The sequence below is a fragment of the Mytilus californianus genome, unplaced genomic scaffold, assembly GCF_021869535.1.
Source record: "Mytilus californianus isolate M0D057914Y unplaced genomic scaffold, xbMytCali1.0.p SCAF_17, whole genome shotgun sequence".
Classification (NCBI taxonomy): Eukaryota; Metazoa; Mollusca; class Bivalvia; order Mytilida; family Mytilidae; genus Mytilus; species Mytilus californianus.
Window position 1 is genome coordinate 335,518 of NW_026262659.1, and position 15,639 is coordinate 351,156.

The window sequence follows — 15,639 nt, forward strand, 5'->3', positions numbered from 1 at the left end:
AGGTGTTATTCCATGACAACAAAGTGATGATGGACAGACTGACTGCACGTCAAAAACATTTTATTCTCATCAAATATGTTGCCTGGGATATAAACGTGAAAATTGACCAATCAATATCAAGAATTTCCTCTGGTGCCATATGATTTTCCAAATAGAAACAAATGATCTTCAAACATTATGCATGTCAAATGCAGTAAAAATTTGTAATTCAATTCAAGAGAAGAAAACAAAATTTGCTTTCCTACAGGATTTAAATGAGAAACTTATGTGGCATCCATGTATACCACCTCATCAGCACAAAATAAATTATATATAATTGATAAATCACAGGACAAACATCACCTCAAATATATTTTAGATAATTATAAAATAAACTTCCTAGCTATGTAATTTACTACTAATGAAAATCATACGAGGGAAAATTTCCCACAATAAATCTTACATTTTCTTTTTCCTTCTCCTGGTGCCTGGATCTTCATCCTCATCAGCTTTGGGTAATTCTCTGGAATATAAATTTAAATGAGGGAAATATAATCAATAAGAAAAAAAAAGAAAAATAAGGGTTGTTAGGTCAACAATGGTTTCTACGAGTTCCGATAAACTACTATCATGATTAACTTTAAGGGATTTATTCTGACCAGTTGTTCAATAATGGAACAAAACATTTTTGGAATAATTTTTTAGGGTTTTAATCAGACTTATATGTGTTTTGTGCACTGTGGTTTGTCTTTTAATCATTTTTTATTTTTTGCCATGACTTTGTCGGTTTGTTTTTGTCTTATGAGTTTGGATGTCCCTTTGGTATCTTTCCCCTCTCTTTTATACAATTTCAATTCATACGCAAGTTATTATATAAAAGGGATATTAGTAAATATAACTTTTATTTTGTTTAGTTGACTATAAACAACATCCCATGCTGTCAGATATATTGTTTCTCCAAGCTTCATCGAAGTGGCAGAGCTGGTATCTAGTCCTGCATTTCACATTATATATAATAGCAATAGGTTCAGAAGTTCTTCAGAAGAGGATATATTTTCTAACTTCCACTACAAAGTTTCCAAAATAAAACTAATTTTAACTGTGACATTACTAGTCAGAATATGATTATATGTAGATATGGAATCATTATGGGCTCAGCACAAGGTGGCAATCCAGGATTTTGAAAAAGAGGCCCCAGCAAGACGATATTCAGAGGGGACTTTTAAAATTCTATGCATCAACCATGTATGTAGCTCCATAAGGCTTCCAATACATTACTGATGTGTTTCTTAGGAACAGACGGATGTTGCTGTTACAGAGGTCTTATAATATAGTACTGGTGGTGTCTTTATTATGATCAGATTAATGTTGTTGTGGAACGGTGGCCTATAGAATACTTACAATATAGTACTACTACTACTGGAGTGTTTCTTAGGAACAGATGAATGTTGTTGTCATAGTTACAGAATACTTACAATATAGTACTACTACTACTGGAGTGTTTCTTAGGAACAGATGAATGTTGTTGTGGAACGGTGGCCTATAGAATACTTACAATATAGTACTACTACTACTGGAGTGTTTCTTAGGAACAGATGAATGTTGTTGTCATAGTTACAGAATACTAACAATATAGTACTACTACTACTGGAGTGTTTCTTAGGAACAGATGAATGTTGTTGTCATAGTTACAGAATACTTACAATATAGTACTACTACTACTGGAGTGTTTCTTAGGAACAGATGAATGTTGTTGTCATAGTTACAGAATACTTACAATATAGTACTACTACTACTGGAGTGTTTCTTAGGAACAGATGAATGTTGTTGTCATAGTTACAGAATACTTACAATATAGTACTACTACTACTGGAGTGTTTCTTAGGAACAGACAAATGTTGTTGTCATAGTTACAGAAGACTTACAATATAGTACTACTACTACTGGAGTGTTTCTTAGGAACAGACAAATGTTGTTGTCATAGTTACAGAAGACTTACAATATAGTACTACTACTACTGGAGTGTTTCTTAGGAACAGACAAATGTTGTTGTCATAGATACAGAATACTTACAATATAGTACTCCTACTACTAGAGTGTTTCTGAGGAACAGACAAATGTTGTTGTCATAGTTACAGAATACTTACAATATAGTACTACTACTACTGGAGTGTTTCTTAGGAACAGACAAATGTTGTTGTCATAGTTACAGAAGACTTACAATATAGTACTACTACTACTGGAGTGTTTCTTAGGAACAGACAAATGTTGTTGTCATAGTTACAGAAGACTTACAATATAGTACTACTACTACTGGAGTGTTTCTTAGGAACAGACAAATGTTGTTGTCATAGATACAGAATACTTACAATATAGTACTCCTACTACTAGAGTGTTTCTGAGGAACAGACAAATGTTGTTGTCATAGTTACAGAATAATTACAATATATTACTACTACTACTGGAGTGTTTCTTAGGAACAGATGAATGTTGTTGTCATAGTTACAGAATACTTACAATATAGTACTACTACTACTGGAGTGTTTCTTAGGAACAGACAAATGTTGTTGTCATAGTTACAGAATACGTACAATATAGTACTACTACTAGAGTGTTTCTGAGGAACAGACAAATGTTGTTGTCATAGTTACAGAAGACTTACAATATAGTACTACTACTGCTAGAGTGTTTCTTAGGAACAGACAAATGTTGTTGTCATAGTTACAGAAGACTTACAATATAGTACTACTACTACTGGAGTGTTTCTTGGGAACAGATGAATGTTGCTGATGTTGTTGATGTTGTTGATGATGTTGTTGTTGTTTTGCTGCTGGTCCTGGCCCCCGAGGGGTCATCAACATTTTCCTAAAGTCATCATTGGTCAGCGGATGTCTAAATAAACATTGTATATAATATATTTACAACCCCATAACTTAACATTATAAACAAAATTGATTTTATATTTGTTTTAAAACATCAAACAAGAGAAAAGCTCCTTCATCAATAAGAACATAAAAGTATAATTGAGAATGAAAGTACATGTATTTCCCAGACATTTGACAGAATTTTCACCATCTTTGCCAGTATGACAATATTTGAAACTATTTTTCTGATATTATCTGGATATGTTGTGATTGTTATTTGACTGGTAAGTATAATTTGAAAGCAATTTGATAGTATTTTGACAAACTTATTAATAGGAGTATGTATGACAGTGCAAGTTCATTTCTATACAAAAGTTATTTCAAATCATAAGTAACTTACCCTTCATCCTCATCATCACTATAGTGATGATTTTCTGGAGGAAGTGGATTTGAGAAAACCTCAGAATCTCCTAAAATACAAAAAAAAAAAAAAAATGATCTTAGACTTTCTAGAGGCAATTATAATTTAATCTGAAAGTATAAAAGTCATATATAGATCTTCATACAATCAAACACCTCAGCATATGTAGTGTTTCAGATACATGTAGACCATTGTTGCAGGACACAGTGCCCGCCCATTTTATCTAACACACTGTTCCCTTTTTCCTTGTCATCTTGTCACTCTGTCCTTGTAATTATGTCTATTATTGAGCTGACCTTCCCTTCTACAACCCTTAAATTACGATTGTAATTCACAGATCTACTTTGAGCTTGTCGGCAAATTGAAAGTGCAACCAAAATTAATTTTAAAAAAATTAAATGTCTTCACTTGTCAGCTTGGTGTCAAAAAATTGTTAATTAACTTCTGTTACCTCAGCCAAAGGTAATTATATAAAATATAAAAATAATAAGATGTGGTATGATTGCCAATGAGACAACTCTCCACGTAAAAAATGCAAAACGCCATATCCCTTTTCAGTCTGTGCCAAATTCATTTGGTTTCTGTCTGACATTAGGTCAGACAGTGTTGTAGGTTTTATCTGACCGAAAAGATTTTTTGTCTGTCCGAAAAAAAAAAATTAATTAGGCTTATTGTGTTGTTTACGGTATGTTTTTAAATGTATACTGTGTTGTTTTGTCATGATTGCTTCCTTCATCAGACACGTTATGTTGCAAGAGCTTACTGGGGATAGCCCCTCGAACATACTTCAGAGTAAACATTTTACCCAGAAGTTTTCATTTCTATTGATCTGTGCGCATGCATATCAAAATACAATAAAACTTTAAAGTCACAGAACCGAGACGGTGAAAACACCAGTCATACCAGGGCTCGACAATAACGCTTGTCCGATTGTCCGGTACCAGAGGAAAAAAAGGTCCGACAAGTAAAAGCTATACCAAGCTTGTCCGACAAGTTAAATTATTATACAGAAAATAAATTTAATCTAACTTTGATGAACAAAGTAATTATAAACAAAAAAACAAGAAAAGAAGATAAACACAAGTATTAATTTGACATGTTTACTTGCAATCAATAATTTAAAACTGGTTCTTTGTCAGGTACTTTTTAACAGGTAAAAGGCATACTATTCTCGGAAACCAGTCTTACTGATCTGAATCAGCAATGCGCTTTGTAGATAAGGTAACTTTACAAGACAGTTCGTCACCAGCTCTGAAACGATTCGGCTCCCAATTTAATAGACAATTTGGCACTGTAGGAGACATATTTAATAGACATGATTAATATACAGTTTGGCAACGCAGGAGACAGGAGACATTTCGGGACCAAGACAAATCAGTACCTGGTTTTCCTACCTTATTCTGTTGCTTTATAATAAATACCATACCGTAATTTGTTTAACAAAAATATTTTTTAGATAAAAATGAAGAAATTATTTACCATAAAATTCCCAAATCATATTTGATCATATATAGAAGAATCAAAGCGCGAAAGCGCTGTAAAGGCAGTTAATTACAGGTTGTGTGTATTTTTAGTCCAGTTATATCATTATCTTGCATAGTACAGTGTACTTATCAGAGGTGGCTTTCAGTAATTAAGATTTAGAGTTCTCTAATGATATTGAACAAGTTTTATGAATGTCATATTCTGAGCACTATATGAAGGCAATTGTTCTCACTTGTTTATGAACTAGTGCATTATGTCCAGTTTGTACCTTTTTTATCTATGTTTATAGTCAAATTAGTTATCAAAGGTACCAGGATTATAATTTAATACGCCAGACGCGCGTTTCGTCTACATAAGACTCATCAGTGACGCTCAGATCAAAATAGTTATAAAGCCAAACAAGTACAAAGTTGAAGAGCATTGAGGACCCAAAATTCCAAAAAGTTGTGCCAAATACGGCTAAGGTAATCTATACCTTGGATAAGAAAATCCTTAGTTTTTCGAAAAATTCAAAGTTTTGTAACAGGAAGTTTATAAAAATGACCATATAATTGATATTCAAATACTGTTTAAAATAGTTAGGCATTTTCTTTTTAGTAATAAGTAAATGTTATCAACTGTATTTTATTCAACTCTGCAAATGTGGTTTGTTACTGGTAAGTATGGATGATAGTTGTTTCATTGGCAATCATAACACATCTCCTTATTTATATAATGATCTATATTCAACGACCTCAGGTACAAACAAAATGTATGTAACTAAACTGTGATGGGGAAACCTTTGACTTCTTTCTTTTATATAAACTTTTGATTTGGTACCATAGAACTATGTAGAATAAATGTACATTGCAACATGTCAACTCTTTCAATGACAATACTTTTTTAGAAACTATAACTCCAAGCAAAATTATATTTCCAAGTTTCAAGTAATTTATGAATGAAAAAAGGAGTTCTTAATTAAGAAATAAACTGATTCGCTGAGCTCAGCTGGATACACCCGCAGAGGTCCAACCTTGAACAGTTGGGGCAAAAATGGACACAATATTCAAGCTTGATACAGGTCTGAATTTGGATTGTAATTAAATATTTGACATATTATAGTTTCTGAATAAATGTAGTCAAAGAACTTTAAATAGGTTATATGAATTGAATTTATATTCAATTAAAGATTTCTTGCTGTTGTGCAATAAACTGTGCTGTTGCGCAATACTAAATAAATCTGTTGCCAGACTATAAACAAATAAAGTTCAATTTCTTCTCAATGTCATATTTGAAATTTATGAAAATCTATAGGGAGATTACATCAATAGCTATAAATAATTCACCAAAGTTTCATGCGAACTGCTTAAAGCATTTTTGAGTTGTTGTCCAACAACAGTGCACACGCTGAAATGTCTCACCTTCTTTACTAATCACTGATATTATGTTGATAGTCCTTAATATAAAGCTTTATTACAACTGTTACATAAACTTAACATTAACCAAGAAAACTAAACATTGACCAATGAACCATGAAAATGAGGTCAAGGTCAGATGAACCATGCTAGGCAGGCATGTACAGCTAACAATTCTTCCATACAACAAATATAGTTGACCTATTGCTTATAGTTTAAGAAAAACAGACCAAAACACAAAAACTTAACAGAGCAATGAACTGTGAAAATGAGGTCAAGGTCAAATAAAACCTGCACGACTGACATAAAGATCATAAAATATTTCCATACACCAAATATAGTTGACCTATTGCATATAGTATTAGAAAAAAAGACCAAAACTCAAAATCTTAACTTTGACCACTGAACCATGAAAATGAGGTCAAGGTCAAATGACACCTGCCAGCTAGACATGTACATCTTACAATCATTCCATACACCAAATATAGTAGACCTATTGCATACAGTATAAGAAAAACAGACCAAAACACAAAAACTTAACTATAACCACTGAACCATGTAAATGAGGTCAAGGTCAGATGACACCTGCCAGTTGGACATGTACACCTTACAGTCCTTCCATACACCGAATATACTTGACCTATTGCTTATAGTATCTGAGATATGGACTTGACCACCAAAACTTAACCTTGTTCACTGATCCATGAAATGAGGTCGAGGTCAGGTAAAAACTGTCTGACGGGCATGAGGACCTTGCAAGGTACGCACATACCAAACATAGTTATCCTACTACTTATAATAAGAGAGAATTTAACATTACAAAAAATGTTAACTTTTTTTCAAGTAGTCACTGAACCATGAAAATGAGGTCAAGGACATTGGACATGTGGCTGACGGAAACTTCGTAACATGAGGCATCCATATACAAAGTATGAAGCAGCCAGGTCTTCCACCTTCTAAAATATAAAGCTTTTAAGAAGTTAGCTAATGCCGCCGCTGCCACATCACTGTCCCTATGTCGAGCTTTCTGCGACAAAAGTCGCAGGCTCGACAAAAACTGGAAAATCCCAATAAAACCCCATAACTCAGAAATGTAAAATCTAAAATTTATAAAATTCTAAAGGGAGCTTACGGATTGATAATTTAGTCTTAGATGCAAAATTTTTTTATCAGTTGTTAGTGGCTTTGAACTAGCTGTCAGTAACTGCGAGTACTCTCAGATCTGTACTTAGTGTCTTTTTGTTGTTCGAATGTACAACTACCCGACCACGTCCACTTGTATTTGTATTTATCCATCTGATGAGTTAAGCCTCTTTCAACTGATTTTTTTAGTTTGTTCTTATATTGTACTGTTACACCACTGTCCCAGGTTAGGGGGAAGGTTGGGATCCCGCTAACATGTTGAACCCCGACACATTCTGTATGTACATGTATGTGCCTGTCCCATGTCAGGAGCCTGTAATTCAGTGGTTGTCGTTTGTTTGTGTGTTGCATATTTGTTATATTCGTTCATTTTTTGTACATAAATTAGGCCGTTAGTTTTCTTGTTTGAATTGTTAACGTTTTACATTGTCATTTCTGGGCTTTTTATAGCTGACTGTGCGGTATGGGCTTTGCTCATTGTTGAAGGCCATACTGTGACCTATAGCTGTTAATTTCTGTGTCATTTGGTCTCTTGTAGAGAGTTGTCTCATTGGCAATCATACCACATCTTCTTTTTTATATTTACATCAACAGATATAAACAATTCATCAAAGTCAAGGTGAGACAACAAAACTTAGTGGTAGAATCTCTGAAATTTTTTACACGGTACAAGTTTTTCTCATTATTGGAGACTGTACGGTGACAGTAACACCTGTGACTGCTTAAACCCATTTCTTATGCACTTTAGTTCGATAAACTCACTGAATATCATACCACATCTCCTTATTTTTATATGCATTACAATTCACATGTGCATGTAATTATAAATATATATATATATCAGAACAAAATTCATTGCGTCACTTTTATTTCTGCATCCTTTGGCACAAAACAAGTTCTAAAATTACACAACATAAAACAACTAAATGTTATTTCAGATGAAAGTTTTGTTTCAGTTCCATTCATAGGATTTGTGAGAATTTTGTATGTTTTGCCAAGTCCAATAATTCGCTCTATGTGCACATGTTATTTGGAGACTTTTCTATCCCGTATAAGAGTTTTGGAACTAATTCTGTTTCTTTTTTTGAAAAAAGTTAGCAAACAAATCTTGCACATTTAAACCTTTGTCTGCCATCACACTGTCACCTGGATCACATAATTGAACTACATTTTGTATTCTACATCTTTCAACTATTTCATAGTCACTGGTAGAACCAACATATGCATTAGAGACATAGTTGACTAAACCACCAGGCGTCAAACATACAAGTATTTTCAGATTTTCTGTTTTTATATGATGAAAAGGTTGCCTGAGCTCTAGGAGATTTAGGTTTTATCACGGGATATTCTGTGCTGTCAATAATAATCCAAGTCGTAGGAAACTTTAATTTGAAGTTGGATGGCGAAAAATGCCTGACTAAACCACTAGATGGCCAAGTGTTAGCCTCACACCACTGTTTAGGCATAAAAACAATCCATGTATACACAATATTCTTAACACTAGATTCAATCTAGAAAGTTCAAAGTTGGTTGTATAATGCCTCAATTTCATCAAAGTCATAAAAAAACCCTATCAATTTGAAAATATATGTATCTCAAACAATGTGCTGCTGGACCAAAAATGCATGGCTGTGTCACGTGTCTTCATTTCAAAATTCTCTGCTGAAAACATAGACATTGATGGTGTTTGCGTAATTCCATCTTTGAAGCTCAACATTAGCTCGGCAGTTTGTGGTGGACAGTCATAAATCCTTTCTGCAGTATGAATGACTTCTTCAGGAAAACCAACTTTACAATCAAAACTTTCCTCTAGATTTCTACTACAATATTCATCAAGTTTAGTTATTTTGTTTTCACAGGAAACTGCCCTGATTTTTCTTTTTGCGGACTATTCAGTCTCTTGCTTGGTCCAGGAAAATAGGCTGGGAATGGCAGTAGACTTAAGTCTCTGTATGGTGGGTTTGCGCCCTGAAAAAGGTTATAAAACATTAGTTTTTTGATAATTAAATGAACTTCCATTAGCAATGTATACTTTGTATTACCTGGCGAAATATTAACTAGATTTATTCATTACAATCTATGTTTGCCTGATTCAATGTATGTTATGTAAATCCAAAGGACAAACAATGAGAGACTTATGCAACAAACGTACATTGTTTGTACCTAAATAACTATAATATAGATGAGAGCATGTCACTGTTTTGTTCCTGTAAACATTGTCATTGATATTTTTCAAGAAAGTCTATGAGGCATAGCTTATGCATTCCTGTCATTACTACATTAGCATAATTACTGCTAAAAAAAATTCTCAGTATGATATACCTCTTGTAAGAAATCATTATAATTGTAGCAATCACCAAAAAATCTCACACAGATCACATTGAATCGTAATCCAAAAAATTATGACGTCTTGAATTAACCACCCCCTTTTATTCTAAAACGATAATTGCGGTTGTAAACATACTTTGGTTTATTCGCATGGCGATTACATATATAACTATATATTTCAAAAAGAAAATAGAGTTTTACCATGAATAGTTTCCTGCACGTAGTCTTTTTCAGTAAAATGTGCCTTGCAAGCAACAGCTGATTGAGATGGACTCCACGATTTCATCGTGTTCTCGTCCAATCTGCGTATGGGCCATGGCGTTGATCCAACTTTTCCTTCTTTTAAAGTCATTTGGAAATGCATGTCCTCCTCTTAAAAGACATCCAGGAACACAACAACAAGTACTTGGCATCGTTAATTAAAAATGTAACTGAAATAGTTGCACATTGCAGAAACCGGAAGTTGAGGAACAGGATCGGCTACCACGGCGCCACCTATTCAGGAACGATAATTTGCTAATTTATATAACTGCGAAATAACAATAACGTTAGACGGGTTCACGTGCATAGACAGAAATGCGCTTTAAATTGTATAATATAATTAATGTTCAGTCGACTCTTAATTATTATATCAACGACTGAAATGATTTATAAACATCTAGATTGCAGATAACACTCGAAATTAACCCGAGCTCTTTCCACACGGAATTCAAATAATTCTAGTTTGTCAATCGGTTGACTGCTTATAATGTAAAATACAAATATATCAAAAGTTTTTAAAACTAACAAAACACAATGATCGTTTCTCTATTTCCCAATGTAAATGAAATGAAACAAAAAACATTTTTTATCACAATAAGAAGAGGAGAGAATTCAACATTTCCGGATCTACTTGGAGCCTAATGACCCCCCACGTAGATAAGTTGGATATCGCGGAAGCAAGGATTAACCCGGCAACTAGAAAGGCATTAAAGCACTGCCTTTAAAAACACAATACTTGCAATACGGTGACCTATAGTTATTAATTTCTGTGTCATTTGGTCTCTTGCAGAGAGTTGTCTCATTGGCAATCATACCTCATCTTCTTTTTTTTTATTGATTGAATTTGAATAAGCTTTTTTCAACTTAAAAAACCAGGATACAAATCTTATGAGTGGAAATTGACAGGCCTATCAGACGGTGCCTCATGTGTAGAGTCTGATGAGACTTTGGCATTGATGAAAACTAGAACATAAGTCCTGTGACATGACTAGATTCAGTTGTTCTCGACTCATATTTTTAAAAGGTATTTCAAAAGATATAAATCAAATTCTGTTCTATTGTTTTAATTCATTTTGTTCCTTGAATCAACTTAAAATGCAAAAAAGATTATTATTAAGATTTTTGTTGGACAAGTTACAATTTCATTCGGACAAGTAAATTTTGGTATGTACTTGTCCTACTGGACAAGTTGGAAAAAAAGTTATTGTCGAGGCCTGCATACAGACCGACCAGACATACGATTTGCCAGACCTGTATCTATTTCATTGGTCAGGACCGTCAGACTGATGTTTGGCACAGACTGCCTTTTTAACCACCATTACTGATAATCACAAGACATTCCTGTAAAACTTTGTCATAAAAGATAATGACTGAAGCAAAAGTGCTAGTCGTATAACGTCAATAGTTTAATAGTAACAAAATCTTGGTTCAATGGTCGCAGATTCCAAAATGGCTACATTATAAAGGTCTGTAAGAAATTATGCACAGTCCTAGTATGCTAAAATTGTATTCAATAGCCTAGTATAGGACAAATTTGCCTGTATAGAAAATCACTTTCAATCATCAGAAAAGATAAATTATTTATCAGAAATACAGTAATTTGATAACACAGTTTTAAATTGAAAATAAATTTTATACAGATCTTATGTGTGTGTTTGTGTGAAACAAGCTTACTTTCTGGCATCTTTGAAACTGCAATGAGCAAAATAAGCAAAATACTACTGTGCCTAAAATTTAAAACAAAAATCGGATTGATCCGTAAATATATCCGGTTATATTTATAGCCAAATTGTTTAAATATTCTTAGTTTTATGATATCTGTATAAAGTTACATGTATAATAAATGAGCGAAATTACTTAAAAGCACTTCATTTATAATCTGGATTTATATGTATTAAAAGAATAAATATTCAAATGTGTTCGTTCCGAAAAAAAATTATCCGTCAAAATCATACGAGTCAATTTTACTTATACTTCCGGAAACAAATTTCATTGGTCAATGCGAGAAAGTAAAAGAAGAAATTCGAAATTCTGGCGGTCCTTATGCATATCTGCATTGATATTTGTTGAATATTCCTACATATCAAATGTCAAAGTATTAGTTATAGCAAAAATCAACATTATGGCCTTTTCAAAAGCACCATTTAAACGCTTTAACGAAAAAATAGGTGGGTGAAAGTTAAGATTCCAATTCACCAAGGCTGATGCGATGCATGACGTTTCGGCCACAGACGTTTAGGCCGCAGTCGATACGGGCATACAGGAGCGTCTTTTTACCACAGAATACCTCAGAACATCCAAAATAACCACATAATTCGAAATATTAATACTTCAGACATTATTATTGTAGCTATTGTAAATTATTTTTATAATGTGACAATTATAATTTTATTATTCGAATAAATTTAATTATTCTATTTACGGTCAACTCATGATCACTTTTGCCAGAGACATATATACACATATGTTTCTGCGGGTGCGAGACAAATCAACCCGGAGACAACTCAGACCGTCTTTAAAGACAACTCGGACCGCCTATCATGACACCTGAGACTAAGCTGATGCTGGGAACAGTATATCTAACGGGAAATGAATCTAATACGCTTTTCAGTATAAAATTGATAAAATCTCGGACTCCCCGAGACTTACGGATTTTGGTAGCGTGTGACTGAAAAACTATCAGAACTGCTCAACAAATAAACCACATAACTCTAATTGTAAATAAATACAAGTTTTATCATTTTGTAGATATATTTTGTCATATAAAATTACCAAATTAAGTTTGATTTATTTGATGAGAAGTGTTTTATAATAGTTTGGGAATTTGTAAATCATCGTGGCAATGGCCGCTATTTTTTTATTACCTTGTTTGCATTCTTCACAATTCTGTGATGAAATGCTTGCGATTTTAACAAATTTGAAGTGACAGAATACAAGTTTGATACACTAGCATCACTATAAAACTAGTTTGAATGACATTTTATTGATAATATCAGAAATTATTAGGATAATAGCGAGTCCGTTTTTAACACGTCCGTTTCTGTATCGTATCTTTATTAACTATGGCATGACGATAAATCGACTACAATCAGGTAGTGTCAAGTCCTGTCAATATATATGTTCCTGGCTGATGATAAAGACTGTGTCTGATGAGAAGTTTCTAATAAAGTTTTGAAGGCCTTGAGCAATTACTTAAGATCTTTGTGCAATTAGTTTCTCTATTGAATTAATGAGATGAAACATTGAACTCTAATAAAAAAGATATGAGCTAACCAGAGAAAAATTGTTTGAGGCATGTTTTTACATCCCAAGACTTGAGAATTTTAGGGATTGTAAAAAAAATTACTTATACAAGTAAATTTTTTAAGGAAATTAAGGGGAGATTATTCAAACTTTATAAAAAAAATATGAATATAACAAATTTACTTCAAGTAAATAAAAATAACTTGTACAAGTAGTACCCCTGACTGCATTAGCTTGGTCGTTGAAACACTGAATAGATTCTTGATACACTTGAAGTTCAAAACCAAATACTGTTGGCAAGTCAGATGCAACATCGTATACACATACTTTACTTGAGATGGACAACATTTTCGATTTTACGAAATTTTGTATGCATTTAGAAATCCTTGAACTGCATCTTAATATTGAAAAACTGGTATATGTCAGGGGTACTACTTGTACAAGTAATTTTTATTTACTTGAAGAAGTAATATTAATATACTTATATAAGTAAATTTGTAGGATACTTATACAAGTGTATTTTATTTACTTGTATAGGTAAAAAAAAAATTAGCTTAGTTATGTCCCTTAGACATTCAGATTTTTTTACTTATATAAGTGAAAAAGTCATCCTACATGTATCTTCTTTTCTTGAATTCTTAGGACTTCTTTGCTCTAATAGAATTTTAAATTGTCTGTCCTTTGCAGATGTCTTAAATAATCATTTAAGTGTAATTTCATGGACAATGAAAATCTCATTTGTCTGTTATCTTCAGAACACTGCTCATTTACAAGCCCACAAGGAGCAATTTTTGAAGGCCATGCGCAAATACTTAAGATCTTTGCACAATCAGTTTCTTTGTTGAATTAATGTAATAATGAGATGAAACATTGAACTCATCAAAAATTATGAGCTAACCTGGGAAAAATCATTAAAGGCATGTTTTTACATCTCAAAACTTGAGAATTTTTGTGGGATTGTAAACAAAATTATATACAAGTGAATTTTTGAGAAAATTAAGGGGAGATAATTCAAATATTATAATTAACTTATATAAGTATATTTTTTTTATTTCTTCAAGTAAATAAAGATTACTTGTACAAGTAGTACCCCTGACTGTATGTAGCATTTATATAAGATTCTATATTTTTGAGTCCAAAATGTTGACCTGAGCGAGTTCATTAAAAGTACCAAAATTTAATAAGATTATTTTTGACACTTGTCGTAATCACCAATCAACCCAATTAACATGTCAGTTAAGTTTTCACACCTGCTACATCAAATACATTTATTTGAATTACCCTAAATAATCAGGGGGCAATTAGAATCCAATCAATGAAGAATTTTGTAAATATTCGATTGTTTTAAGATTTATAAATGCAATAAGCATGATAAGGAGAACAAACTTAATCTTTTATTAAGTCTCCCAAACGAAGTTTGGGAAGACTTATTGTTTTTGCTCAGTTCTTCTTCTTCTTCTTCTTCTTCTTCTTCTTGCCGCTTTTAAATTTGAACTTGTCCGCACCCGTTCTCCAAAACCGCTTGTCAGATTAACTTAGGGTTTCACAATATGTTATACTAACATGTCTAGTGGTGCAATCAGGTTTTGTTTGTGCAATGGGGTTTATAAAGGGGTACTTTGAGGGGCAAAAAGAAAAGAGGGTTTTACTATAGAACCCTATGGGATTTTATTTTTTTTAATTTTCAAATGATTATAAATTGAAAACCGTTTGTGATAGACACAATCTTTTTAATTGAAAATGTTCTAAATGATAAAGCCCATTTAATGAAATACAGGGTTAGTCCCCAGGAGTCATCCCGACCCCCTGTCATTTGAGAAAGTTCAAAAATCTTGTAAGTGGTCGAGATCCCCACCCCTAAACCATATATATTCTGGTTTGTCATGATAAAGCACATCAAATGAAATACAGGGTTAGTCCCCAGGGGTCACCCCACCCCCTGCCATTTAAGAAAGTTCTAATAACTTGTAAGTGGTCAAGATCCCCACCCCTAAACCATATATATTCTGATTTGTCATGCTAAGATGGTTTGAATGATATACAGGGTTAGTCCCCAGGGGTCATCCCGACCCCCTGCCATTTGAGAAAGTTCTAATATCTTCTTGTAAATGGTTGAGATCCCCACCCCTAAACCATATATATTCTGGTTTGTCATGATAAAGCACATCAAATGAAATACAGGGTTAGTCCCCAGGGGTCACCCCACCCCCTGCCATTTAAGAAAGTTCTAATATCTTGTAAGTGGTCAAGATCCCCACCCCTAAACCATATATATTCTGGTTTGTCATGCTAAGATGGTTTGAATGATATACAGGGTTAGTCCCCAGGGGTCATCCCGACCCCCTGCCATTTGAGAAAGTTCTAATATCTTGTAAATGGATGAGATCCCCACCCCTAAACCATATATATTCCTATTTGTCATGTCTCGAACATTTGAATGACGTATACGGTCAGTCCCCAGGGGTTCCTCCCACCCCCAATGTTCTAATATCTTGTAAATGGTTGAGATCCCCACCCCTAA

The 15,639-nt window shown here is 33.3% G+C and overlaps 2 protein-coding genes and 1 long non-coding RNA gene across 9 annotated transcripts in view; 1 reads left to right on the forward strand and 2 right to left on the reverse strand.

Moving 5' to 3' along the window:
* The window catches only part of LOC127726185 (protein Red-like), a 33,144-nt gene extending 21,536 nt beyond the window's left edge, over window positions 1-11,608 (reverse strand). For 4 of the 7 annotated variants that reach the window (XM_052233466.1, XM_052233468.1, XM_052233467.1 and 1 more), the window contains exons 1-4: window positions 11,550-11,604; window positions 3,244-3,313; window positions 2,716-2,871; window positions 443-502 (exon numbers count right to left, since the gene is read on the reverse strand). In XM_052233466.1, coding sequence (XP_052089426.1) covers window positions 443-502; window positions 2,716-2,871; window positions 3,244-3,313; window positions 11,550-11,559 — 296 coding nt within the window. In that variant the 5' untranslated portion in view covers window positions 11,560-11,604. Of the gene's footprint in view, window positions 1-442; window positions 503-2,570; window positions 2,583-2,641; window positions 2,653-2,715; window positions 2,872-3,243; window positions 3,314-11,549 lie in introns of those variants that run through there. The other 3 variants (XM_052233465.1, XM_052233470.1, XM_052233469.1) reach the window with 3 other exon arrangements.
* On the reverse strand, window positions 8,138-10,142 carry LOC127726191 (uncharacterized). The gene is made up of 2 exons (XR_007993363.1): window positions 9,816-10,142; window positions 8,138-9,254 (listed from the first exon to the last, which is right to left on the reverse strand). It is a non-coding gene; the product is annotated as an uncharacterized LOC127726191 (long non-coding RNA).
* Window positions 11,609-11,889: 281 nt separating the features above from the next.
* The window catches only part of LOC127726426 (hyaluronan mediated motility receptor-like), a 40,107-nt gene continuing 36,357 nt past the window's right edge, over window positions 11,890-15,639 (forward strand). Inside the window, exon 1 of the mRNA XM_052233810.1 lies at window positions 11,890-12,043. Within this exon, the coding sequence (XP_052089770.1) occupies window positions 11,998-12,043 (46 nt within the window). The 5' untranslated portion in view covers window positions 11,890-11,997. The remainder of the gene's footprint in view (window positions 12,044-15,639) is intronic.